General features: G+C 32.6%; 3 protein-coding genes across 5 annotated transcripts in view; 2 read left to right on the top strand and 1 right to left on the bottom strand.

Moving 5' to 3' along the window:
* LOC128863019 (uncharacterized) overlaps nucleotides 1–26,963 on the bottom strand; it is a 263,898-nt gene that overhangs the window by 47,251 nt on the left and 189,684 nt on the right. The gene's annotated exons all lie outside the window — the stretch shown is intronic.
* Nucleotides 8,128–19,135, top strand: LOC128863018 (probable cytochrome P450 310a1). Its single transcript, XM_054101902.1, has 6 exons — nucleotides 8,128–8,885; nucleotides 13,894–14,016; nucleotides 14,194–14,384; nucleotides 14,483–14,734; nucleotides 14,876–15,124; nucleotides 18,750–19,135. The coding sequence occupies exons 1-6, from the start codon at nucleotides 8,401–8,403 to the stop codon at nucleotides 18,926–18,928; spliced, it is 1,479 nt and encodes a 492-aa protein (XP_053957877.1). The 5' UTR covers nucleotides 8,128–8,400; the 3' UTR covers nucleotides 18,929–19,135.
* LOC128863020 (piggyBac transposable element-derived protein 4-like) lies at nucleotides 10,911–11,602 on the top strand. The gene is made up of 2 exons (XM_054101907.1): nucleotides 10,911–11,282; nucleotides 11,390–11,602. The coding sequence occupies exons 1-2, from the start codon at nucleotides 10,911–10,913 to the stop codon at nucleotides 11,600–11,602; spliced, it is 585 nt and encodes a 194-aa protein (XP_053957882.1).

The raw sequence follows: 26,963 nt of genomic DNA, 5'->3' as shown, positions 1-26,963 counted from the left end.
CATACCCACATATACATAAGCCACTGTAAATATCGTGAAACTGCAAATGCAGCAAAATTGAGGTTAGACGCCTACAGAAGCTGTGTGCGTATTGGTTCCGTATTAGAAGTTACGTGGACTGCGGCAATAGTGTTGAAACAAGAATGGAGTGCTCGTGTCGTAAGGGCACGGCGGTTTAGAAATTTCAAAAAAACGATTCTTTATACTGTAAAATTTACATGCGGAAATGCCAAATATGATAGCTTCTACAACCCATTAACTAAGTAGAGAGCGGTCCGCGCACTCCTGTACCTCAAACTGTAAAGTCATTTATCGAAACGACTTTTTCGGCCTGGTGTTGCCAAAAACAAGACAAAACTATTCAACCGAATCGTCTGAAATTTTAATATGTGGTTCACAAAATCAATGGCTATCGCGGGTACTAGAATCATACTATTCTTTCAAATATTTCGTTTTTTTGGTTTATTAAAAAACTGAAAAAAACCCCGATTTTTAGAGTGTCAAATCCAAAAGGCGCCATTATGTCAATTTTTTCTAGTACCGAGATAATGCCACAGTCATACTGATTAATAATTCTTTTGGTCCAGGCCCAATTTTTCGGGAACGTCAACTTCAACGCCATTTTTAAAATCATAAAAAAATAAATTTTTTGTTTTCATTTTTGTATGTAAAAGAAGTTTAATAAAAGGCCTAAAAAATTTAAATAAATATCGTTTTTCGTGCTTTCGAGCTTTTGACCGCGACCCCTTAAATATAATATAAAAACAAGGTGGCGGAAAATTAATCACCCTGTTGGAATATGATATAATTTTCGCACATGGCGGATGAAGTACAGGTAGACAATTGCAGTATAGAAACAGATAAGCAACGGAGGTTCAATTAAAGATTTCCATCACTCACTTTTCTTATATTCAAAATAATGATATCAATATGAATATACAGGTATCCCTCGTATAACGAGATAGTTACGTTCCAGAAGAATTGCGCGTTATGTAATTCCGCGTTATCTAAAACATAGTTTTCATATAAAATTGGGGGTTATGTTCCAACAGGTTTTTTTTAAATAAAATACATATAAATTAACAGATGCACATATAATTCAAATCAATACTAAAGTTCAGACTTTCTTATACAATTAAAAACACAAGATATGAATAATAATACATATGTACATACATATTTCAAAATTCAAAAAACAAAATTTAAATAATTATGTGCACATTAAAAAAATTAAAAACAAACTAAAACAAATTAAAGGTTTATTAAAAACTTTATTGTTATTCTTCAAACTTCATATGGTAATTAATATGTTTCGCTGTCTTCAAAGATCTTTGCACGTGGGCGTTTTGGGGGAGCAGCTTCATCAGAAGATATTTCTTCAACATAGTTTTCGCTATTGGATAAGAAACTAGTTGTGGGACCTTGTGGTTCTTCCACTGGTTTAGTTTTCAGTTTTTGGTGGGTGGTTTTTTTACGCTCCTTTTCAATTTCGTAATAAGGTGATAGATTAATATCTATTTCCCTTATTATTTTGCTGGATCTCTCCAGCTAAGGATCATTAGTTGTAAAGAAAGATTTCATTTTCTCAACCAAACTTAAACCCTCTCGTATGCGCTTCAGAGTGAAACTGGGAATTGATTCACAGATATCTTCTACCGAAGTGACGTCATCTTGTGCGAGATTTGAGACGGATGGAGATTCATTTGTTAATCAAGGCCTAAATTTCGCGTTGTACTGAAACCTAATTTTTCCAAATCGCGTTATATCGCAACCGCGTTGTATAAGACCGCGTTATACAAGGGATACCTGTATTCAAAAACCATTGGATGATTAATTTTGCGCTACCTTGTACTTATTATGCGATAAAAACGTAAAAAAAAGTGCAGAAGAGTTAAAGTTTGAATGAAAGCGAGCTTCATTCAGGGTTGGACATAATCCACTAAATAATTAATGCAGTAAGCAGATAGTTAAAATACTCAAAATCTGAAGATTTTGTCACGATGAAACCTTTATTTTAACTACCATTAAAAAATTAGTGTTACAGCGATTTAGTGATAGTGCAAAATGGCCAACCCTGGGCGTCCGTTGGATATACTGAGTTTGTTATAGAATTGCTTTCTGGTATACTGAAATTTAGTTTGAGTATTGTTTTCCTTTGCTAATGCCAGCACTAGACGCTATAAATGGATAACGAAATATATAAATTGTAAACGCATATACAAAAAATTTCATATTTTGGATAGTAGCCCACAGAAATTTTACAAGAAAAGCCGTAACATTTTGGATATATTAATATTATTTTTTAATTTATTTTTTTGTTTCTTAAAGAAATCTCAAAACATGATTTCAAACTAACTACTAAAACTGAAGAATAATTAAATTTGCATCTAATTGAACTAATACTAGAGAAAGAAGTGATAGAAGTTAGAAAGAAGAGTTCGATAGTACCGAAAACACTTTCATTAAAACTAAAATATCTAGGAAGTTAGTATCGGAGATCTCATTAAAACCACTAATAAATTGGAATTTAGTCAACAATAGATGATTACCATTTGGAACTGCAAAGGTTCGAACCTCCGGACATGCAAGCAAAAAACATGAAGAAAAAAATCCGTACATTCATATTTATACAAGAAAATTAATATAATCAAAAATACTAGAAGTCAACGTAGCAAATTCGCAACGTGAGATCAAAAACAGCGAAGGTGAGCTAACGAGGAATGCAATGCATTTGTTGTGCATCAAATTACGCGAATTATCGATTCGAGACAAATCAACAAATCAGCTGCAACGACAAAGCGACACGCTTACAAATATACACATATACATACTTACTTGTGCATTCATGCAAGGTGCCACAAAATAGATTATCCAACTTTTGGTTTTAATTGCATTTTTCATTCAATGTTTCTAAATGACTTTTAACCAAAAAAAAAAAAACAAAAATGATTTTGAGTGAAGGAATTTTTTATTTTGACCTTTGACAAGCAATGGAGCGCGCTTGTCTGTTTGTGTACTGCAGCTTTCCAATTCACAAGTGTAAAATGTGGTAGTGGTACGACGCCATTTACAAAGATTTTTAATTGTCGAATAGGATAATTAATTTTGCGCCACCTTGTTTAAACATTTACAACTGTGACGGTGGCTATTTGATATCAGCAATTAGTCATGATTGAGTTAAGCCTGCAACTGAGTACTCCAATGGCGAAGATGATGAGTAAATTACGTTTGTATTTTCAGTAAAAAAATGTATGAATAAACAAATTCTTGAATGGCAACTAATCGAAGGTTATTGTAAAAATGTGGATAAATTTACACACACAGTGTAACACAAACAAATTTCCCAGCAAAATTTTTAAAATAAATTGTTTTTTATTCTCAAAATTATAATTATAAATATTAATTATTTTTAATATTTCTCAAAAAGTTTTCCAAAAAAAATTTCCTAAAAAATTGTTTGCAAAAAATTTAATTTTTTATTTATTATTTCCCAAAAAACTACAATAGTAAAAAATTTAATTTTGTTTTTACTAATATATTTCCCAAACTATTTGTCCAAACAAAAGTTCCTAAAAAAATTATTTCCCAAAAAAATATTTACCCAAACAAAATTTTTGCAAAATATTACGTTTTTTTTATTTTTACTTCCCAAAAAAATAATTCCACAAAAATATTTACTGAAAAGTTTTTTCCAAACGAGTTTCCCAGTTAAATTTTTGCAAAAAATAAAATTTTTTTATTGATTATTTGTAAAAATTATTTCCAAAAATATATTTCACAGACAAATTTTTACAAAAAATAAAATTTTCTTTGTTCATAATCTTCTTTTTTTATTTAACTTTTCCTTAAAATCATCACCACACACCTTTTTTTGTTTTATTTACTATTTCCCAAACTAGTATTTGACCAAAAAAAATTTCCTAAAAAATTATTTCCCAAAAAAAAATTTACCCAAACATATTTTCCAAAGAAAATTTTTGCAAAAAAATGTTTCCAAAAAAATATTTACTAAAAGGCTTTTTCCAAAAATATTTCCCAGACAAATTTTTGCAAAAAATAAATATTTTTTATTGATTATTTGCAAAAAAAAATGTTTACAAAACAATTTCAAAGGAAAATTTTTGCGAAAAATTAATTTTCTTTGTTTATTATTTTCTTTTTTTTATTTAACTTTTCCTTAGAATCATTACCACACACCTAGTTTTGGTTATTTACTAACTAGTATTTGTCCAAAAAAAATTTCCCTAAAAATTATATTATTTCCCAAAAAAATATTAACCCAAACATATTTTCCAAACAAAATTTTTGCAAAAAGAGTTTTCCAAAAAAATATTTACTAAAAAGTTTTTTCCAAAAAAATTTCCCAGACAAATTTTTGCAAAAAATAAAATTTTTTTATTGATTACTTGCAACAAAAAAAATTTGTAAAAATTATTTCAAAAAAAAATCTTTCACAGAAAAATTTTTGCAAAAAATTAATTTTCTTTGTTTATTATTTTCTTTTATTTGTTCCAAAAAAATATTTACCCAAACATATTTTCCAAACAAAATTTTTGCAAAAAGAGTTTTCCAAAAAAATATTTACTAAAAAGTTTTTTCCAAAAAAATTTCCCAGACAAATTTTTGCAAAAAATAAAATTTTTTTATTGATTATTTGCAAAAAAAAATTTGTAAAAATTATTTCCAAAAAAAATATTTCACAGAAAAATTTTTGCAAAAAATTAATTTTCTTTGTTTATTATTTTCTTTTTTTTTTATTAAACTTTTCCTTAAATCATCACCACAGAACTGTTTTTTTATTTACTATTTCCCAAACTATTTGTTCCTAAAAAATTATTTCCCAAAAACATATTTACCCAAACATATTTTCCAAACAAAATTTTGCAAAATAAAACGTTTTTTTATTTATTATTTCCCAAAAAGATTAAAAATTATTGATTATTTCCAAAAACAAATTTCCAAAAATTATTTCTCAAAAAAAATTTCCCAGAAAAAACTTTTTTTTTTATTAATTTATTTTTTTTTTATTTATCTTTTCCTTAAAATCATCACCACAGAATTGTTTTACGCCACAATGGCTTCATTGAAATATTGACTACAGCTCATCAGTTGCAAATGAAAATTGCGGTAACATTAAAGTAGCCTGCAAAAAAATCTGTTTAAAAAAATTTAAAACTCTTACTCGTTACTTCGAGTAACTTTTTTTATGATGTTTATACTATTTTATATTACGCACACTTTCAACATTGGTGCTCCTATAAAAAATTGAACTTTTCCAGTTGCTACAGTTTCCCATTAATTACCTGCAATTTGTTGCTACTACTTAAGTAATTAACTGCTTCCCTTCGACAAATTATGCCCTGTGGGCATATGAACGAATGTGAAGAGGGTTTGAATATGTTATGAAAAAGTTAGCCTAGACTTAATTTCCATAACTGAACTTAACCGAATTTATTTACCAACAAGCTTTAAAGCAAACTAAATAAACTCAGCTCTCCATATCAAACTGAAATATATGTAACCTAAGGCTAAGTTGAAACAAAGGACCACAATATGACAATTAAGAGCCTGACAATTTTTAATTTTCAAGGTATAACCTTAAGTAAGTGGTGTAAAAATAACTTTTCAAACAAATTTATTTCGTGAGCTACCAAGGAAAATAAAGCAGCAAAAAAAATGTAGCAAAAATAAAAATGTCAATTAGGAGGTTCACAGAAAAACATGTAAGCAAAATGGAATCACAGCAAAATGGCCTACGGTAAGTTAAATTAATTTACGGAAAGTAAGGCTGTACTAACTGGGTATTTAGCCTGCAGCTAATCAAGGCAGTGCATATATATTTTGCAACGACCTCTAGTGCCGTTTTATTTGTTTTTTGCGCTGACCCAACACGTTTCAGCAGTTGCAGCTTTGCAGGTTAAAAGTTGCATGCATGCAAAGTTTAAAGTTCAAAGTTGCCGATTGTTGAGCGAGCTGCAATGCAGTAACGAAAACAAAGGCAAGTAAAAATTGCAGTTTAATGTAGTGAATGAAAAGTTTACAAATAGCAATTGTAATTATTTTCAAAAAAAAAAAAAAAACTTGTTTGCTTGCCATTTGTTGTAAGAGCTTATCGTAGCATTTCATCGAACAGGTGTTGCAATGCATTTCTCATGAATTAAAGTGATTTGTTTTTTATTTACCAGCACAGTTATACATATTTATATACTCAAACATTCGGTCGAACTTCAAAAAGTTCGATAGTTACTGATATTCGTTGTGTGTGGCATCATGAATATGAATAAACGGCTAAATAAAGACTAGACTATTATGTGACCGTGGCAGTATTCACAAAAAATGACTGGAATTGTGGCGCAAAAATTTATGTATCCCAACCAATGAAGAAGCATCAAAATATCGTCCTTTCGCTGTATGGAGAAAATGGGCAACACTGGCAGGGAAAAAATTATAAAAAATCAACGCAAATTTTCACCCCCTTTAAACTTGCACTTTGTTAAACTAAAATTTAGTAGGCCATAAAACTGCGTACCCAGTTATTTTTATTGTTGTTGTTTTTTGAAAATTCTAATAACTAAATTTGAGGTTTTAATGAAATTCGTCTACAAATTACCTTACATAATAAACTATATTTTTATGAAAAATTAATTAAAATTAAAAAAATAAGAGAAACTTAGTCAAAACTGGTGTAATGTCGTGTATCATTTATTTTGATCGTGGGTGTATATATGACCCAATCAAGTTGGCAGATGGCACATATCTTATTCGATACAATCTAGAATTTGAACACCTTATAAAGGGACGAAACATCATAAAATACATAAAAGCCAAACGCATACGCTGGCTTAGAAACGTGGAAAGAATGCCAGAGCAAAGAGCGCCAAAACATGCCTTTAAGAAGCAACCGTATGGGAAGCGCACTAAGGGAAGACCAAAGAAAAGATGGATAAAATCAGTTATCGATGCTCTTAAAGAGATGAACATACAAAACTGGTGGCAATTAACAGCAGATCGAGAAATCTGGAGATAGATAGTTGAGGAAGCAATGGTCCAACCATTTACCATTCTTTACTTTAAAGCGTTTTTCTGAAACTTACTATTTTTGAAGTGATGTGGACGTCACTAAAGAGTGTAAAGTATTAATATTTAAACATTTTAAACTATAAATTAAGTGGCAACCTCATTCAAATTTTCTTTTTTTAAATAAAATATAAAGTTAAGTAAAATTTTGCTTAACTTATTTAATTAATTTACGTTTTTTTAGACAGTTGGCAACCCTATCCACAAATATTTTCTGATGAAAATATTTTAATTTATTTTATTGACAATATTTAATTTTTTTTTCACTTTGCTATGTATACCTTAGAAACCATCGCCGCAGAGATTCTCGTTTTTTAATATTTTTCAATGCAAATTTAAATAAATATTGTTCAAATGTTGCACTCATCCTCATAATGCCAGAAGCATGAATGTGCAAATTTTCCAATTTTGAGTTAATGACTTGACTCGTCGTTTAATCTTTGGATGCCACTGTACAACATAATGCCGTCACTACTTCTTAACATTCAACAAGCGAAACACAGCTCGAAATGTTACTTACTGATAATAATACGTCTTCTAGCCTATATATGTATGTATATGTGCATATGTGTGTGCTAATATAAATCAGTCCGCATATTGGTATAATTGCCCGACTATCGGTCCAACAGCCAAACCGCCCTGTGACCGGCGTAACGCGCTGTGAATACTAGTACATACATATGTACATACACGTAAGAGCTAACATTAGGGCATATATACACACATATGTATGTCCGCATGGAGCTGTCAAAACCACTTATCAGTATTTTGAAACATACCGTTTCACTTAGTTTATCATTGTTGTTGTATGCCCTATGCCAGCATATTCTCGCATACACACATATCCCTAATCTATTTCGGAGCAGCGTCATAGCAAGCACTGGACTTTTAGTTCATACAGATGTTTGTATGTATGTACATACAGAGAACTAGGAACACTTTAGTAACAATATGTATGTGCATATGTATTCACGTATAGTCGAAGTGCAGAAAAGAAAAAACTGGTCGTTCAAAAGTGCGATGTTTTATTGTTCAATCGAAACAGTCAATCAGTAGGTCCTACACCAGCTCAGAAGCTGCATCTTGCAGCATTTTAGACCATCATAAGTCAATGATTGGCGAACTCAGTGAACACCGCAGTTCGATCTTGTCAACGACGATCGCTGAATCGCGCGCGCGCGCTTAAACCAAATCGCCAGTAGCCATCAACGCATCAACTTCGACTTCGAACCGGAAAAGTCATCATTTCATCTACATTTATGTGACCAAAGGCAGAACAGCAGCAGACACAGCTTCCAGTTTTGCCAACTCGAGTACACGAAAATGTGGCTTCTCATACCGATCCTCGTCTATTCGGTCATCTTTCTCTACATACGTCACGTCTATACGTATTGGAAACGTAAAGGCTTCCCAACCGAGCTTACCGGTTTGCATTGGCAATTTTTGAAACAGGTTTTTCGACGCGAATTTCATTATGTGAACGCCATCGATGAAGCATACAAGGCAGGCGGCGAACGTCCTGTATATGGCGTGTACTTTTTCTTTCGGCCAACGCTGCTGGTGCGCGATGTAGCTTTGGCGCGCACCATCCTCGAGAGTCCGCATGGGCATTTCGATGACAAACGCTGGCATTATATGCAGGGTTATCGTAAAATTAATTTACTCGAGAAGTTGGCATCGATTTTCAGTGCGACACGTGTAGAGGGAATGTTTCGCAATGTGGAAAAAGTGACCGATCATATGATGAAGCACTTGGATGCGATTACGGTGGGCAGTGAATATGTGGATATGCAAATCGTTTTGAGAACGTGAGTACTACTTGACGGAGGGTCAAAGATAATGAAGTTGTACAATCAAAACTAGTTGAGCGAGACTAATTCAAAATACGCAAACGAAGCTGCGCGTATAAAATTTAAATTCGTGCATACTATGCACGTGCATGTACATACATATGTATGCATGGATGTGTGAGATTAAAAAAAGTTGACTGCCCGCAAAGTGGTTTCATCAGATTCATGCATAATCAAAGAAAATAAGTAAATAAATGTAGGTGACTTTGTAGCTAGCCGGCGGTGTTTTAGGTGGATGCGCCAACTATAGAAGGCTTTGCTTTTAGGAACTAGAGGGGAAAGAAAATCTTTATTAAAATTAAGAAAAAATTAATTTTTTTAAACTAATCAATTTTAGTTCATTATTTATGTGTCTGCTAGTAATCTGTCTACTCGGTTTTAACCCTCCGATGTTCATATGGGTCTGGCCAGAACCATTCGATCTTTAAATGTATGTAGATCTTTTAATTTTTAATATCTGAGGCATGGACTAAGAACCATGACTTCCTAAAATGTAGTGTGCTAAACACAATGAAGTAGCAAAATTAAGATTTTTGCTATGTTTGTTGTAAAAATAATAATTTTAAACTAATTTCGTTAATTAAGCTCACATGGGTCTGTGCAGACCCATATAAGCTTCTCATGTAAATTGGTTAACCGTTAGGTGTAAACAACTAAACTGTTAGCGGAGGCAGCGGCAGAGATAATTTTTTAGTTGACATTTGCAAATTAAAGTGAACACGTGTTTTTTAATTAGTGGGAAGTGTTTTTTTAAATAAAATGGAAAGTCATTCAAATATGGATGAAGTTGATGTGATGACGCGTTTGCTTCGTAAGCTAAGTGCAGCAAATGCGAGTCCGGAAGAACGTCAGCGACTTCAGGCACAAATTGATGAAATTATGGGACAGGAGTCCGATCCATTTGAAACAAGTAGCGACGTAGAAGATGATGAATATTTTCCAAATGAAGATGACTTCGGTGAAGCATCAGATATAGAACAGGAAATCGAGTTAGAGGCTGTTCTGGATGAAAACCATGATGATATTGAGGACTTGTATAGAGAAGCTATCGCCCTTCAGGCTTCAACCACAATGGAATCATGCAGCACATCTATTACCCAGAAAGATGGTAAGATGTGGAATTCAAATCCTCCACCACCTGGAAGGCCTTCGTGTCACAATGTTACAACTTTTACTCGTAAAGGGCCACTACGAGGAGCGTCACCGAGTCATAAAGCTCTTTTCAAGCTATTGCTGTCTCCTGAAATCGTAAGTATCATTGTGCGGGAAACCAACAGAAAAGCCGTTGAAGCGTTTCGTCTATGGAATGAAAAGCATCCCAGTAATAAACAGCGTTCTTGGGTAATGACTAACGAAGACGAAATGTATGCTTTTTTTGGGATGCTACTTATTGCTGGTGTATTCCACTCGAATTCTCAGCCAGCGAAAGAATTGTGGGCCAGTTACAATATGCCAATTTATAAGGCCACTATGTCATTTATTCGGTTCAAGCGCTTAACTACTTTCATCCGTTTCGATAACAGTGGCACTCGTGCTGAGAGGTTGAAGCAAAGCAAATCTGCTGCCCTGGGCGATGTATGGCTCATGCTGATGGCCAATTTAGAGAAAGCATACACTCCGGATTGTCATGTAACCGTCGATGAACAGTTATTTCCATATCGTGGGCGCACTCGATTCACCCAATATATTCCGAGTAAGCCGGCAAAATATGGCATGAAAGTGTGGTGGCGTGATGAAATTGATGGAAAATTATATGGACAGCGGTAGGACTGTTTATGCTGACAATTTTTTTTCAACATACAACTTGGCAGAAATGTTGATGGATCGTAGAGTGGCTTTCGTCGGTACCGTAAGAAAAAATAAGACCTTCATTCCGCATGAATTGCTTAACCCGAAGCGTGATGTTAAAAGCACTTTATTTTATTATCACAATAATAATATCGCTCTGTGCTCGTATAGGCAAAGCCGAAAAAGCCAGTTATTATGTTATCCACTGCCCATTACCGTCAAAGCACCGATCCATTGAAAGGATTCAAGCCAGATCAAATTTTGGACTACAATAAATTTAAAGCGGGGGTAGATACAATGGATCAAATGTTGACTGGCTATTCGTGCAAACGCTCGACAAACCGTTGGCCACTGGCAATGTTTTATAATATGCTTGATATTGTCGGTTTGGCCTCATTCATCATCTATGACGAGCTGAATCCGGCAAAGCAGAGTGATAAGAGGCGCTCATTTATCATTGAATTGGCACGGCAGCTAGTTATCCCACATACGACGAAACGGGCGACTAACCCATTAGTATGGAGGTTTGCTCATATAAGACAAGCAATGAATATTTTCAATATCAAAGTGAGTATGAATTATATACACACCTACATATATCTCCGCGTATAAAGATATGTGTATGCATGTATTCATATTTACTAATTTAAAATAAATTATTTCGCTACTTTTAGGTACCGGAATCTTGTCCATCGACATCAGATGCAGCACAGCAACAATCATATGGTCAAGTTGCTTCAACACGGTCATCGTGCTACCATTGTGCTGCTTCTTCATTGAAAAAGCGACGTAAAACTCGTTATAACTGCAGCAAATGTAATCGTCCCATATGTCTTAATGAACATTCCATGCAACTATATAGTTGTAAACCCAATTTTTCTTCGTAATTAATACTAATCCGCTCAAATAAATAAATAAAATTATTTTTAAAACCGTATTTCTTACATTATTTGTATGGGTCTGGGCAGACCCTTATGATGCACTTACCGCATCATAAGGCACCGAACATCGGAGGGTTAAGGAAGATGTTTAAAAAGAAACAACTGCGAGCACCTGCGAGAACAGCTCGAGGCAGGCCTGGTAAATGGAAAATTGAAAAATTAAAAAAAAAATCTGATACAGAACCAATTTTTTGGATCCTAAATATGAATAATTGGTGCTTACAGCCTTTAGCTGAGTGCTAGGTTGAGCTCCTCCTCCTATTTGAACTTCGAACGGAAAGAAATAAATAAATAACATTTTTCCGGTTTGAAATTTTAAAAGTTAAATGTATAAATAAGTAAAAAATAAATAAAAAGTAATCAAATAATATATGAATAAAAATAAAAATTAAATATGTATAAATAATGTATAAATAAATAAATAAATTATTCAAAAATGTATATAAAAATAAATAAAAATTATATAAATAAAGAACAAATAAAAAAAGTATAAATAAATAAAAATTATATAAATAAAGAACAAATAAAAAAAGTATAAATAAATAAAAATTATATAAATAAAGAACAAATAAAAAAAGTATAAATAAATAAGCAATAATTAAAAACAATAATAAATAAAACACACAAATAAAAAATAAATAGAGAAATTTACAAGTAATTAAAAAAATTAATAAATTATAACTATATAAATGCAAAATAAACAAAAAAATATGAATAAATGAAAAATATATAAATAAAGCATAAATATATTAATAACCTATGACTAAATAAATAAAAAATCTAGAAATAAAAATAAATGAGAAAATTAATAAATAAATCAAAAATAAATATAAATAAATAATAAATATAACTAAATATACACAAATAAATAAAATATATATATCTTACATAAATAAATATTAGCAAAAATTATTAAATAAATAAAAAGTTAATAATATATAAATAAAATAAATAATAAAACAAATTTAAGAGAACAAAACCATTTAAATATGTATAGATATTAAATTAGAAATTAATAAATAAAAAATTTCTAAATAAATAAGAAAAAATAAAAATTAATATATAAAATACACAAATATTGTAAAAAATTTATAAATATATAAAAAAAAAACATAATGAATAAAAAATACATAAATAAAAATAAAAGAAAAATTAATGAATAGAAAAGGTATATAAATAAAAAATAAATAAAAATCGTATAAATAATTAAAACCTAATGATTAAAAAATGTGTAAAATTACAATAATAGAAAATATGTAAAAAAATCAATAAGAAATATCTAAATAAAAAGTAATTAAAAAAGCAATAAATAAAAAATATAAAATTAAAAAAACTATAATATAATTAAAAAATAAATAAATAAATGTATAACTAAATAAAAAACCAATTAAAAAGTATATAAACAAAAAAAAAAACAAATAAAAAAATTAAAAAACTCATAAAAAATTATATAATTAAAAAAAATAAAAAAAAAAATAAAATAAATAAATGTATAAATAAGTAAACAATATATATAAAAAAACAGTAAACAGAAAATAAATAAAAAAATAGTAAATGAATAAATTAATAAAAAATGTGTAAATAAAAAAAGTAAAACAAATAAAAAAATGAATTATATTTTTAAAAAATAAAAAATAAATAAACAAAATGTAAGAAAAAAAATAAATATCATTTTTCGTTTATGTACTATGGATATTAAAAACATTGAAATTAAAAAAAAACGAAATTTTTTTAAAAAACTAGTTTTCTTTAAATTGTGTGGTAAACGGAATAAGTGCACCCATGACGATCCAACTCGACAATTTCCATGATTTTATCAACATTTACGACGATTTTCCTACCAAAAATAAAATTTTTGAAATCACCGCTTTGTTGTTACAACTGATACCATATTTGATCTGCAACTAGCAAAAATCTGCTAGGCCTCCTAGTGCGACTTCTCTCACTGGTCGTAAGGTTCCTCAAAAATGTATAGCGTTTTATTTATTTTTGTCACCACCTTGGAATGCTGTAACACCTAACGCGCTTCGCTAAGCAAAAAAACTTTTTTTGAAGTGTATTTTAATCTTTCAATCGCCATAAAGTATGACCTCATCCAATGTATTCAGCGGCTTTAAATGTATAATAGCGCAACAGAGAAGTATTTAATCACCTATAGCAAAATTGTTTTAAAAACAATAATTAGTAAATAATATTATTCAGCAGTGAAATTTTACATCTACGTCTTGCCTTTTCAGCTACGTCATCAACGTCTTCGCAAATCTGCTGTATGGTCTAGACAGCAACATATTCGAGCAACACGATAGTGTTTTCAAAAATTACATACACAACACGCTACGAAATCGCGGCATCAATTCCTAGTGAGTGATTAATTTTTCCGTATGATTTACTATTTTTAGTTTCATGAAAAAAAAAAAACAATTATTGTAATGCGATAATGAGTTGCTATTCAGTCCATATTTTGGCCGTAACTACTCGTATTAGAAACTAATATGTGCCTCCTTTTTTTCGTTGTATGTATGTATGTGTGTTATCAGCACACTCAATCACTTGCCGAAAAAGTCATCGCTCACCTATCGGCTGCGTGACATTATCAAGGACAGCGTGGGACGACGTGAGGATGGCGGCATCATACGCAAGGATATAATGCAGCTATTGGTAAAATTCAGAAATGGCAATGACTTGACAAATAATAGCAAATTAAATTGGCATGTGGAGAATGTATTTGGTAAGTGGAATTTTCAAAGAGACAAAAAAACTACAAAAAATATGAAGACGTTTTTTCTAAGCTGATTAATCTAATTTTGTTCACCCACCATTTCATAGAACGTGAAAAGCTGCTCTCCATTAAGAAACTCTCCAAAGTCACTGAACGTTTCCTCAATATCGGTTTCGAATCCACCGCTTCAGCGGCCACTTTAGCGCTTTACGAAATTCTGCAATCAGCGAGCATTTACAGAAAAGTACGTGAGGAAATACGCAACATGGCTGCAGCAACAAAGAATGCAGATAATACAGATAATAAATTGACCTATGCGGATATTGATAGCCTCCAGTATTTGGGCGCTTGCATAAAAGGTATGGACGAAGAACACATTGTCAACGCATACATGCATACATACAGACATATAAAAATTATTTTTTGCATTTTATTCAATTTAGTTATTTTTTTATATTTAATTTTTTTTTTTCAAAATCTGTTTATTAACATTTGCCTAGAAACTGTGCGCAAATACCCGAGTGTGCCATACATCGAGCGCGTTTGCCGTAAAAATTTCCCAATACCCAATAGTCGTGCTGTTATCAGCGAGGGACGCACAATAATGGTGCCGGTAATGGCAATGCAGCGTGACGAGCGAAATTTCAAAGATCCCGACTACTTTAGACCGGAACGATTTTACAATGTGACGAGCGGACCAGAGGTGCAGAATTTCATGGGCTATGGCTTGGGTGCAGGCGTGTGTGTGGGTGAGTAAATGCAGAAAAATAGATTTCTCACGCATATCTAGTGCAGATTGTGCAAATTTTATCAAGAAATTAGTGAGAAGATTCGCATGACTTTCCGTAGTGCTAACGTGGGCTGGAGAGAGAAATTTGTGGGTAAAAAAAAAAACCAAAAATATTTTGCACAGAATTTTGCAGAAATGAGAGTCAGATTTTCTTCTGTTTTGTGTAAAAAGTTTATAGCGGCATCTATTGATTGTATCTTATAAAAAGAAAATGTGTCTTTCCTCAAAAACGCATAGCTAGGCAAATTCGATGAAGGTGAAGTAACCGCCTTGCAAGATAAACGCCTCAGAAACCATAGATGTCCTTAAGAAGAACATTTAGAGTAAATTTGAGTGACTTGAGTAAACGAACCGTCCATTGTGATATCGTAAAAAACAACGGAAACAGGGGGAGAAAAAGACTAAAAGCAGTGAAATTATTCGAACAGCAGTTAATTGAAATCATGGCTAGCAAACAAGTGGCTGTCAATAAAGTTTCGCCAGCATGAAATACCGTGTCTAGAAAATGTGAGCCTACATGTTTGAATTGATTACTTTATACTCCCAAAAGATCACAGCTGAGGATACCATCTAGATATTGGGATATTCTCAGTTATTGTCCATGGGTATACCAACTCATTATTCTCTGTACAGCTCCATAATGCACTTGGAACCCAAGTTAGGTTCAGTCTCAGGTGCTATTTTGCTTCCCATACCGAAGCTGAATGTTAATTGGGAGACAGCTAAATACTACCAGTACTTTTTAACTCCCAAATATCAGAAAGAGAGACACGGGATGAGGACTGCCAGTACTTTTTAACTCCCAAATAACAGAAAGAGAGACACAGGATATGAGAGAGAAATGGAAGGTAAAACTCGCACAGGGAAAATATTTGATTATGGTGGCATTGGTCCTCACTTTTGCACAAGCAGAGGCTGTAAACACTGCTTGCAAAATCACATTGAAGTTTTTCTTCTCGATTAGTGCGATGACCGCTTACGCGATTTTGGCCGAGTTTAACAAAGAGTGCTAGTCGTTTCTTTCTCGTATTAACTGAAGCTAGTTGGACACACTAAGTGCAGCCAAGTCCTACTCCATCTGATCTTTCCGACACAGAGGAGGTCTTCCTCTTCCTCTACTACCACCAGCTGGTACCGCATCGAATACTTTCAGAATACTTTCCCTTCAGGCGACATGACCCAGCCAACGAAGCCGTGAAGTGGAAGCCAACACGCGCCGACTGTTTCTTTAATGGCGGAAGCTACTTGTCCAGGTTCATCACCAGCCTCATTCGCTTTGCTTCTTTATGCAGTTTGGAAAAGGCAGAACTCAAAGTGCATGCACAGTGAAGTTTTCAGCATCTGACACAATAAGCAAACTCTTTGCAATAGCAGTCAGAGATCCTGAATTAATTACCAGAGTTGATTCACTCTAATAATTGAAATGGTAGCACTCCGAGGCTAAGATTACTCCGTGGGTTCGTCAACTGCAACGGACACTATGCCCTCAAATGCCAATCTTATCTAACTGAGTCTAGAACTAATAAGATCAGTCTACTACTAAAATCAGACTTCTGTTAAAAATTTGATCAAAAATTATACATATATTTTTGTTTTTGGATTTTCAAAATTACCATTTTATAGAAGATGGGCGTGTTTATTTGGCTATTATACTCGTTTTGAATAACAGGTCTTACAGAAGAACTGGGTATTCTAGTTTACGTAAAGTATTGCAATAATTGAATTTTAGCCGAGTTATCTGTTGAATGGATGGATGGCGCAGAGGCAGCATAACTCGTATTGGGTTATTCGGAAAGTAATTTCGACAGAGGATTTGATTGTATTTTTCACAGCTAACTTCATACTTAAGCCGCATTGTCATTATATGGTTTGTCAGGAGATATAGCAAGGCTTGTGTGTGAATAAGTTCAATAAATTTTACGCAGTAATTTTTGGTCGGTGCCATTTTAAATATGGAGAGCAATAAGCAGCATTTTCGTCATATTTTACACCTTTGCTATACATAGAAAAGGTAATAATGCTGTTCAAGCCAGACAAAAATTAACCTATGTGTATGGAAAAGATGTGTTGACAATACGCCAGTGCCAGAACTGGTTTGCAAAATTTCGATTAGGCATTTTTGATGTCGAAGATAAACCACATTCTGGAAGGCCGATTAAAGCTGATAAAGACGCGATAAAGGCATTAGTTGATGCAAACCGGCGAATAACAACACGTGAGAGCTATGAGAGGTTAAATTTATCGAATTCAATTGTTCATGACCACCTGAAAGGCCTGGATTTAACCTCGAAGCACGATATATCCACAAAAACTACTACTTTCCGAACAATCCAATAGAATGAATTCTCTCACTATTTCCTATAACTCAGGCAGCTATAAATTGGATGAGAATTTCATATACAAAATTTTTTTATAAAAAAAAATTTAAAAACTTTTTAAAGATAAATTTCATAGTAATCATGGAAAACCTCTAAGAACCTCAATGTTTTTTATTTATTTTGGTAAGAAAAAAATTCTAAATGGCAACATTGGTTATAATACTTTAGGGTATTAGGCGAAAGTGCATTGCATCGAATGTCCATGCAAGTTGTTTCTAATAGATCTCGCAACTTGGCAGGCAACCTCTGAGTGAATTTCTGTCACTAAAAACAAATACCCAAACAAGCGTGTAAGCGCCTATTATATGTATATACGTATATTAGGCAGAAAATCAGAAGAAAATGAGAAGCTGAAGATTGCATATATGTTACATACTGATAAAAAAAAGTGTAACCACCCTATAAGCACCCCCACTTGATAATGAAGTTGATACTCCCATGTAGACAAACCCAGTATCAACAGTTAGTGAGAAACTGAGAGCTCTCAACGGTGCAGTCGCATGATCAGCAGCAACAGCGGAACTATGCACAGGACTTGCGGGATATTTCTTTTCATATATGAACGATGTTCGCATAAAAAAGGCAGTTACTGTTTAGATGTTGGCATGAACACATTTCGTTTACAGAGGGGCTGGCAAAAAAAAATTAATTTCTCTCGGGAACTAAATTATTTTCTTTTTTTTTTTGTAGTAATTAAATAAGTGAGAATCAAAAAAAATTATTACAAAAATATTAAATTAAAAATATACTTAAAATAATAAGAGAAACTAAATAAAATAAATATAAATATAAATATAAATATAAATATAAATATAAATATAAATATAAATATAAATATAAATATAAATATAAATATAAATATAAATATAAATATAAATATAAATATAAATATAAATATAAATATAAATATAAATATAAATATAAATATAAATATAAATATAAATATAAAATATAGAAATAAAATATTTTTTTTTTTAATTTTCTTAAATGTAACTGCAAATAGTGCTCTAAGTCAAGTTCTAAGTGTTCTAAGCTATTATGATAAGTTATATTTTTATTATAAAAAATTATTATGAAATTGCTTGTGCCTTTTTTATTATAGTCAGCAAATGAAGTTTCCTCTTTTTGCGAAATATTTGTTTTTTTAATTATTTCATATTTACATTTTTCTATACCAAAATTCAACTTATTTTTCCCCTTTTGCAGCTCGCAATTTCGCCACTTTGGTTATCAAGCTGGCACTCGCTAAACTACTCAACAACTACGACATGGAATATTCAGTGAATAAGGACGAACAAATTCTCTACAACCCAGCGGCGTTTATCAAATGCAAGGATGGCTTCAAAATTCGACTGAAGAAATATAAAACCAGCGCACATTTGTAAAATTTCGCCTCTTTTAATTATAGAAATGCTTCCTAACATGTTTATTTACTTTTATGTAATTATATGAATGTATGTATGTTTATATGTATACGAAAGAATTTATTAAATGGAATTTCGTTGTTTCCAGTGCCTAGATGTATGCTTCACTTCAACCATAAAAATGTTTTTTGGCGAACAATTAGACAAATACAAAGATATTCGGAAAAATGTACCACTACACATACATACATACATACATATAGAGAGCAGCAAAGGGTTTTTAGTGGGTGAGTCGAAAGACAAGTCTCACACTTTTCGGCTTTCAATGCTTTTTGCCACCTCCAAAAAAAAAAAAAAAAAAAAAAAAAAACATATAGAGAGCACACTTTTATCGACTTGGGGAAAATATGAGCATTAAACCAAAAGCTATGAATGTGTGCATGTATGTATGTAAGTGTGTTTGACTTTCGTACAAAAAAGAACGGGTCGGCCTATACAGGAGCATGCAAATTAATTTGCCTGAATTACACGCGCGTTACTGCTACCGCTATAAATTAGCGTCATTGTCTCCATATTCACCGCTTTGGCTTGGCATTGTAAATAAAAATCACAAATTTATGCTCTTGAATAAAAGTCAGCTACATAGAGGCATAGGTACAGAGCGCCAAGTGAAGGAGTGAAAACCGAGTCATTCGCATGCGCTTGCTGTAATATAAATATGTATGTATATATATATATATTTATAGCTGGAATTAGTTAAGCAAAGGGTTAAGGTAGGGATACATATATCATTACTGTGTTTGTAGGGAAAAGCGGGTAAGGCAGAAGATAACAAATTGAAGTTAGCTGCAAATACTATTCTTTTTTTTTTTGCCTTTCAGCAATTTGCGAGTGTGTTAGTGCGTTGTTTACGTACTTGCCGCAAGCAATTCGAAAAGCAGGGCGTGTGACCCAAACGAAGCATTCTAGCTTTAAGTACTGCTATTGTCTTCCAAATGTGTAGCTGTGTAGCTGAAGTTGGCACAAAAAAGTGCACACAATTGCATGCGCTAATAAGAGAGGTCAACAAAAACGATTTTTTTTTTTTGCAAAGGGGTATAAACTATTTATTTCTAGTTGGGTGTCATAGATTTCGAGATAGACTCGAACACTTATTATATTATTTGATTTCGAAGTTTCGCAGTTAAATAAAAATGAGCGTTTTCATCTAAAAATTTTCGATACTGTCGTCAATTCTCATGAAAATGTGTTTATTAGTTGGCTAAGGTGTAATTAGAAGTAAATTGAAAAACTTTTTTATTTTAATTTTATAATTTTGAGATTTATTCGCTGTTGAAAATATTAGTGTACATTCATTTTAAACTGAATTATCTTTGGTTATTTTTGACATTTTTATATATTTCATTTTAATTCTCTATACTTAAAAAATTCTTTTCTATCATATTATCTTTAAATCTTTTGAAATAAAATTTTTTTGAATTTATTTTAGAAATATTCTTTTGAAACTTTTTTTTTGTTTGAAAAATTTTGTTTTGGAATTTTTGTTTGTTTGAAAAATTATGTTTTGGTATTTTTTTTTTTGCTGTAGAAAATTTTAATGCACAGTTATTTTAAACTCACGTATCTTTGGTATGTTTTAACATTTATATATATTACAATACATTAAAAAAAATGTATCTTTCTTTCATTATATTACATTAAAAAAAATGTATCTTTATTTTTTTGAACTTTTTTTAGAAATTTTGTTTTGGAAATTATTTTTTTTTAATTTTTTTGTATGGAAAATTGTGCTTTGAAAACAATTTTTTTAGAAATTTTTTAAAAAACATTTTTTTGGAACAGTTTTTTTTCTTCAAATTATTTTTTTCTTAAATACGTTTCGGAATAAATCGTTTTGGTTCGATTTAACATTTTTATATTTTTTTAATGCTTTAACTTAAACAATTTTTTCCCCATTATTTTTAAATTTTTTGCAAATTTGTTTTTTTGAAATTTTTTTTTTGGCACATTGTTTTTTCTTAAAATTGATTTTTTCTTAAATATATTTTGGAATCATTTCGATTCGTTTTAACATTTTTATATATTTTTTAATTCTCTATGATAAAATATGCTTCAAAAACAGTTTTTTTTTTGGGAAAAGAATTTAATTTTTTTTAAACATTTCTTGGAATAAATCATTGGGATCACTTGAGGCGAGTTAACTATGATAGAAATTAACATTAACTGGTATATTTTTTGTAAAAAATGTTGCTCTTCATTTCACCATAAATGGAGCTACTATTGCAGAAGGGGATACGCAAATAAAATGAGTTTGAAATGAAGTCACTGCTTACCAGCATCCTGCATTCTATTCGCCTTGGCTTACCAGTGTAACAATGCTGTGCAATGAGCGATGCATAAGTGTTGCATGTAAAATCATGCATATGGATTCAGTGTTCATCTGAGTGGCACTTATGCATATTCAAAATTAATTTTGTTGCTCACAAATGCCTGTATACTTGAGGGAAAATATCTATTTTTATGCACAAAATTACTTTTCGTAGTGTTTTTTATATTATATTTATAATTTGTGCTCAGTGTGTGCTGGAATTGCTAATTTCAAGAGCTCTCATCAGGTACTTGAAAAAATTAATTATTTTGTTGAGTTACAATACAAAAATAAATATTAAAAATTGTTGTGGTTACCGCAAACATACGAAATATGACACTCGCCATAAAAATATCCACATCTTGAATGTCCTATCCATGCAGTCTGTTTTAAGTTGAGTGTACACTTGACGCTTTTATTGGAAATTGGTGGTATAATAAATTGAAGTATATATCTCGGCAATGAAGAAGGAGGTACTGCTTTTCAACAGCATTGCATAGAATGCAATAGAAAATGCGGGAGGTAAGAAGCTAAAACAACCTTTCACCTTCTGTAAAATAAACTAAGGACAACGAATTAATATGAACATTGCGGAGCAAGGTAAATACCTCACACAATTTGAACGCCGCCTTCTTAAGTAGGTTCAATTGGGACAAAGAAAGGCCTAAATTCCGAAGTGGTAGTCATATACGTTATAACCAGGACTCAAAGACCTGACATTACGTCAGAGCTAGGATATATAGTATACAACCTGGCAGGATCCTATTCACCTGCACGAGGCAAGACAACTCTGTAAAATTATACTTGCGCCAGAATGCAAACACCGACCCAACCAACAAAAGCATATAAATACACTTAAAAAAGTAGGCTGTGGGGCTGCTCCTGAATTGTCTGTATGTGTAGTGTGAGACTGTCTTCAGCTACTAATAGATATCGCACCTAAGAGCACTATCTTCCTAGAAGAAAACATAAGCAAGGAAGTGTCAGAGGTTAGCGCTAACTTAACCTAGGCAATAAAGGTCATATATATCATACAGAATGCGGCCTCGGTAAGTGCACTAGCCTGCCATCCCAGAGGTTCCACATTTATCTACTTTCCCTGTTTCTAAACAAAGAAAAACAAAAAAAAAAAAAAATCCACCAATTCCTTTCCTCAACCCCAAAAACTTTCCTTTGCATCCTTACTCCCGCTCAATAGTCCGCGCATTATTTGCATGGTGGCTGCTAAAACAAGCAAAAAAACAAAGAAAAACACACAGTTACACAATGCATCAGTGGCGCCAGCAAGAAGAAGCGGGCTGTGCGATCCTGCTGCCAGAAAAATGTGAGACACAGATGTCGCTCTTGTCAGAAATGAAAAACAGATTAACGAAACCAACGCAAGACTGAGTCTTGTCGAGGTCCTATGCTCCCAAGAGTAGTGAACAAGGAAAACAAAAACAAAAAAAAAAAATCATACAGAAGTGTGAGTAACGTCATATTTTTGGACGTATACTGCAAGCAATAGAAAAGCTTTGATTCTGAAAACATCAGCCAGAACATCGAAATTACTCCTTAACCTTATTATGCATGCTACCAAAGTAGTGCCAGACCCTTTTACTGCTCACTACAGAGAATTGCAGCTTTTGTTAGAATTTAGCTGTGGTAAATTTCATTCAGTGCAGGTTGTGTGACATAGAGTGGCAAATAGCATAAATCTCAGTGCAGCACTGCGAATCTTTTATTAAGCTCGGACTTTGATTTCTAGATGAATCATAATTGGAGTCACATAAACTTGTCTGACAAATAATAACAAATAGCAGAGCACTTATTGAGTCGATATGCAGACCTGTTCAGACTTTGCTTTATCATAACTGGAGCCATATGAAGTCAATGGAATATCGCCAACGGACTTAACGCGATGCCATAATGATACCTGGATCAGAATACGTGCGCCGAATAGATCTTACAATAGATCGATGCTGGTATTTTTCAGCGCTAACTCCCACTCACTGGGAATGCTTCGTGCTTGCGAGTCACTTATTCCAAAACAGACTCTCACATGCAGTCGAATTCTCAAAACGAATACGTTCGAGTAGCTTCATCAGAATTCGCCTTCCCACTTAACTCACTTCCAAATGGGTATTTCATCATTCACAGAGTCTAATTGTCTGAGATCAATCGGAGGTTTGGAGCTGATTGAACCGTGTGCATAGAAGTCGTGTCTGCACACTTCCACGTGAATGGAAGAGAAAAACTTTCCCCATTTGCGTGGACTTTTACAGGCGTACGGAACAAGGATGATAATAGTTGTTGTTATTGTTGTATCAGCTTACTAAGCCCACTCAGCGCGTTGTAGTCACCGATCGTTTTCGTCTTACTCATCTAATGGTATACCCAGAAAAAGTGCTGTTTCGACAAGTCGGTTTGATAAGGCATGTGAATAGTTGGTTAGTGTCGTACGGTGTGCCCTTATATAGTATATAGTATAGAGTCTATAGGGGTCGACACTGGATAAGTAGAAGTGTAACGTGCTACAATATCCAGAACGCAATTTGGCCAAAGTTACGCGGATCTCGCGAGGCAGCTGTAGCTTTTCGTCTGTAATAGGAGGTGGTTGGACTCCGATTACGGCATTCAGTGGTCGGGAGTTTAGGAAGGTGGTAAAGGTCTTCCGATGAATGTCGTTTAATCTTTGTGTGTATATTATCCGGTCCAATAGTTGTGTGTGATTTGCCTTGGATCTTGTCAGTGTATTTGAAGAGATGCCTCTTTACATGCCTGAGAAGTGGCTCTGGCTCAAGCAAATGCCTGCAAGGGTGATAGCTGCGATAGCACCCTAGGAGATACTGCTTGCTGAGCATTTTGTTGTGATTCTTAACTGGGCGCATTGATGCCTGGAATAATAAACTCTTCTCGATTAGAAATGAAAAGGGCATAGAACGCATAAAAATACAACGATTACGTTGCATCGGACATGTCGCACGTATAGATGATGATACTCGGTGAAAAGATTCTTGGACTCTGCATGAATCATCATCACCATCATACATTTCTAGAGTTTCAGTGTAGGCCACAATGAATTTTTTTCATTCAGGTCTGTTTTGCGCCAATCTCTTAACTTCATTCCAGCTAGGCTGCACGGCGCGGGTTTCTGACTCCAGCAGTCGTCTGCAGGTATTCGCTGGTCTTCCACGCCTGCGGCTTCCTAGGTTTCCAGTCCATGGCGGCCCTTGTTAAGCCCCATTTCCTCTGCGTAGAACATGGCCTCTGCATCAATGGTACACCCAAAAGGAAAGAAAGGATGCTCATGAACGCAATGGAAGGACCAGGTGAAGAAGAACCTGGCTGTACTTGACACGAGCCTGAACTTTGCAAAGGAAAAGGTAATTTGTAGAAGCTTTTGGTCTCGCCACCAACTGACAAACGAGGCCAAATAGGAAGAAGAATCCCACTTAAACTAAAGTAATCTACTCTAAAATATTTGTTGTCCTTTTTTTTGAGTTCACTCTGTTCCTTTTCTCTAAAACTTTAAAAATTAATCAAATTTAACTTCTGTGCAGCGATAAGCTTCCCTTAAAATTATTTCAGAAAAAAATTGCCCTGTTCTAGTTTTTTCGTAGCGTTTTTGCGCTTTGTGGTCGTTCTCCATAATTTTTTCAGTTAATTAGCTTAATGGAGCTACGGCTCCGCTTAATAATTAATGTTTAAAATAAACAATCTTCTACATTTGTTTTGACGCTTCCGCTACAGCAGAACATTGAACGAAAATATTAATTAATTAAGAAAAAAAAATGTATTTGTATATATCGAGCATCTCTGCAGTCTGCAGCAACCGCCAATTTTTCGCCACATTTACAACTTTCAGTTGCTGCTGAAGCGATTCCCCACCACCAATGGGTTGTGTTTGTTTTACGCGAAACAGTCAACAATTTAAATAATACTAATGAATGTTAAAAGGCAAAAAGAAAAGCAAAAAAGTACTTACGTAGTGAAAACAAAAGAAGGAGAAAAGGTGGATCTAAAGCAACTGCATATAATTCCCATTGACAGTGGCAATTTCAATGGCTGCGCTTTTGTGCAAGCAAACAAGCGATGTCATATTTTTTTATTATTTCTTTTATTTTTACTGGTGCATTGCAGCAACAACAGTGACAATAAGAACACAGCACACATACATGCACGCCCACGTTAATAATACGTTTTGTTTTCATAGCTGCAGCCACAATTTTCACATCTGCGCTATGCTGAGCTGTGGTAATTGCTGCAACGCCATTCAACTGAATTCGCAGAGCGCGTCGGCGGCTTGTTCCCAAAGCTCGAGCAACTGTTTTAATTGGGTCAAAAGGTTTTAAAGTATTTTCTTTTTTTTTATTATTACCATTTTGCATTGTACTCGAATTCCCATTTAAAAAAGCGCTGCACCGCACGCAAAAATGGCCAAGTGGTGAAGTTGCGGAGTTGGTAAGTTTTGATGTGCAAATTGAAATGATGTTGATGGCGTTCGTGAATTAAAAATAAGCGGAAAATCGCAACAATCGCTGCGCAAGTGCGCTCTCGTTGTTATTGTTACTGTTGCTTTTGTTATTCATCACTTTTCCATGCAAACAAAGAGCTGAGTTGTCAATAGCAGCGCGTGTGTGTGTGTACTGTGGGACACGGACGGTTCATGTGGACTTGTAAAACAAATGCTGCAAGCACACATGCGCACATACAATACCCTGTAGGAAATGGTTCGTTATAAAGTGATCGTATTTAATAATGGCCGCAAGCCCTGGCAGGTGGCACTAAAGCTATTATTTGCATCTGGATATACGAATTTTTAATAACTAATAAAAATAATTAATAAAAAAATTTAATAATTTCAATATCAAGTATCTAGAATTATAGAAAATATTACTCGCTCCCTCTGCCAAAATAAAATTTTTAGTGAATAGGGTTTATCTTAAGAAATGAAAAAAAGGCAAAAACATTATTTGTAAAACATTTTTAACAACAGAATTTAATTATTTCCCAAAAAAATGTTAAAATGTGTTATCTTGAAAATTTTAAACATAACTATAAAAACGTTAAAAGAAAAGAAGATGTTTGACTTTAAAAACACCATGCCGATTTTTATACATAAATTATAAATCTTAAAATTATAAATTTAATTTTTTCCAATTTTTTTTCTTTTAATACATTTTATCTTAAGAAATGAAAAACAGATAAAAAATAATTTTCAAAAAATTTTCAACAAAAAAATTTAATTTCTTTTCAAAAAAATTTTGATTTTAAATACGATTCGTCTTAAAAAATTAATTAACATTACGAAATTTCACATAAAAACTCAATACCAAGATTTTCAAAAGAGTTAAAAAAACCATAAATTTAATTTTTCTAATTTTTGTATACATTTTATCTTAAGAAATGAAAAACAAATAAAAACAATTATTATTTTTTTTTTTCAATTTGAAATTTTTCCAGCTCACTTTTTACTATACTCAGCCTATAAATATAAGTAAAATTGAAAACTATGCCCAAAATACTTGCATCACTTGACATGAAATCGCTCAGATATTATACGAATAATTTCATTTCATTTATTTTATTTTTCACAAACAAACGTTTTTATATTTGTTTCTAAAAAACCCCTTTTTAAGTTTAAATTCTTTCCAAAAAAAATTTTGTATTTAACATTTTTTCCAAGAAAATTTTTTAATTTTAAAG

The sequence above is a fragment of the Anastrepha ludens genome, chromosome 5 (genome assembly GCF_028408465.1).
Source record: "Anastrepha ludens isolate Willacy chromosome 5, idAnaLude1.1, whole genome shotgun sequence".
NCBI lineage: Eukaryota > Metazoa > Arthropoda > Insecta > Diptera > Tephritidae > Anastrepha > Anastrepha ludens.
Note: the sequence above shows the minus strand (reverse complement) of the source record. Positions and strands in the feature narration are given on the sequence as shown.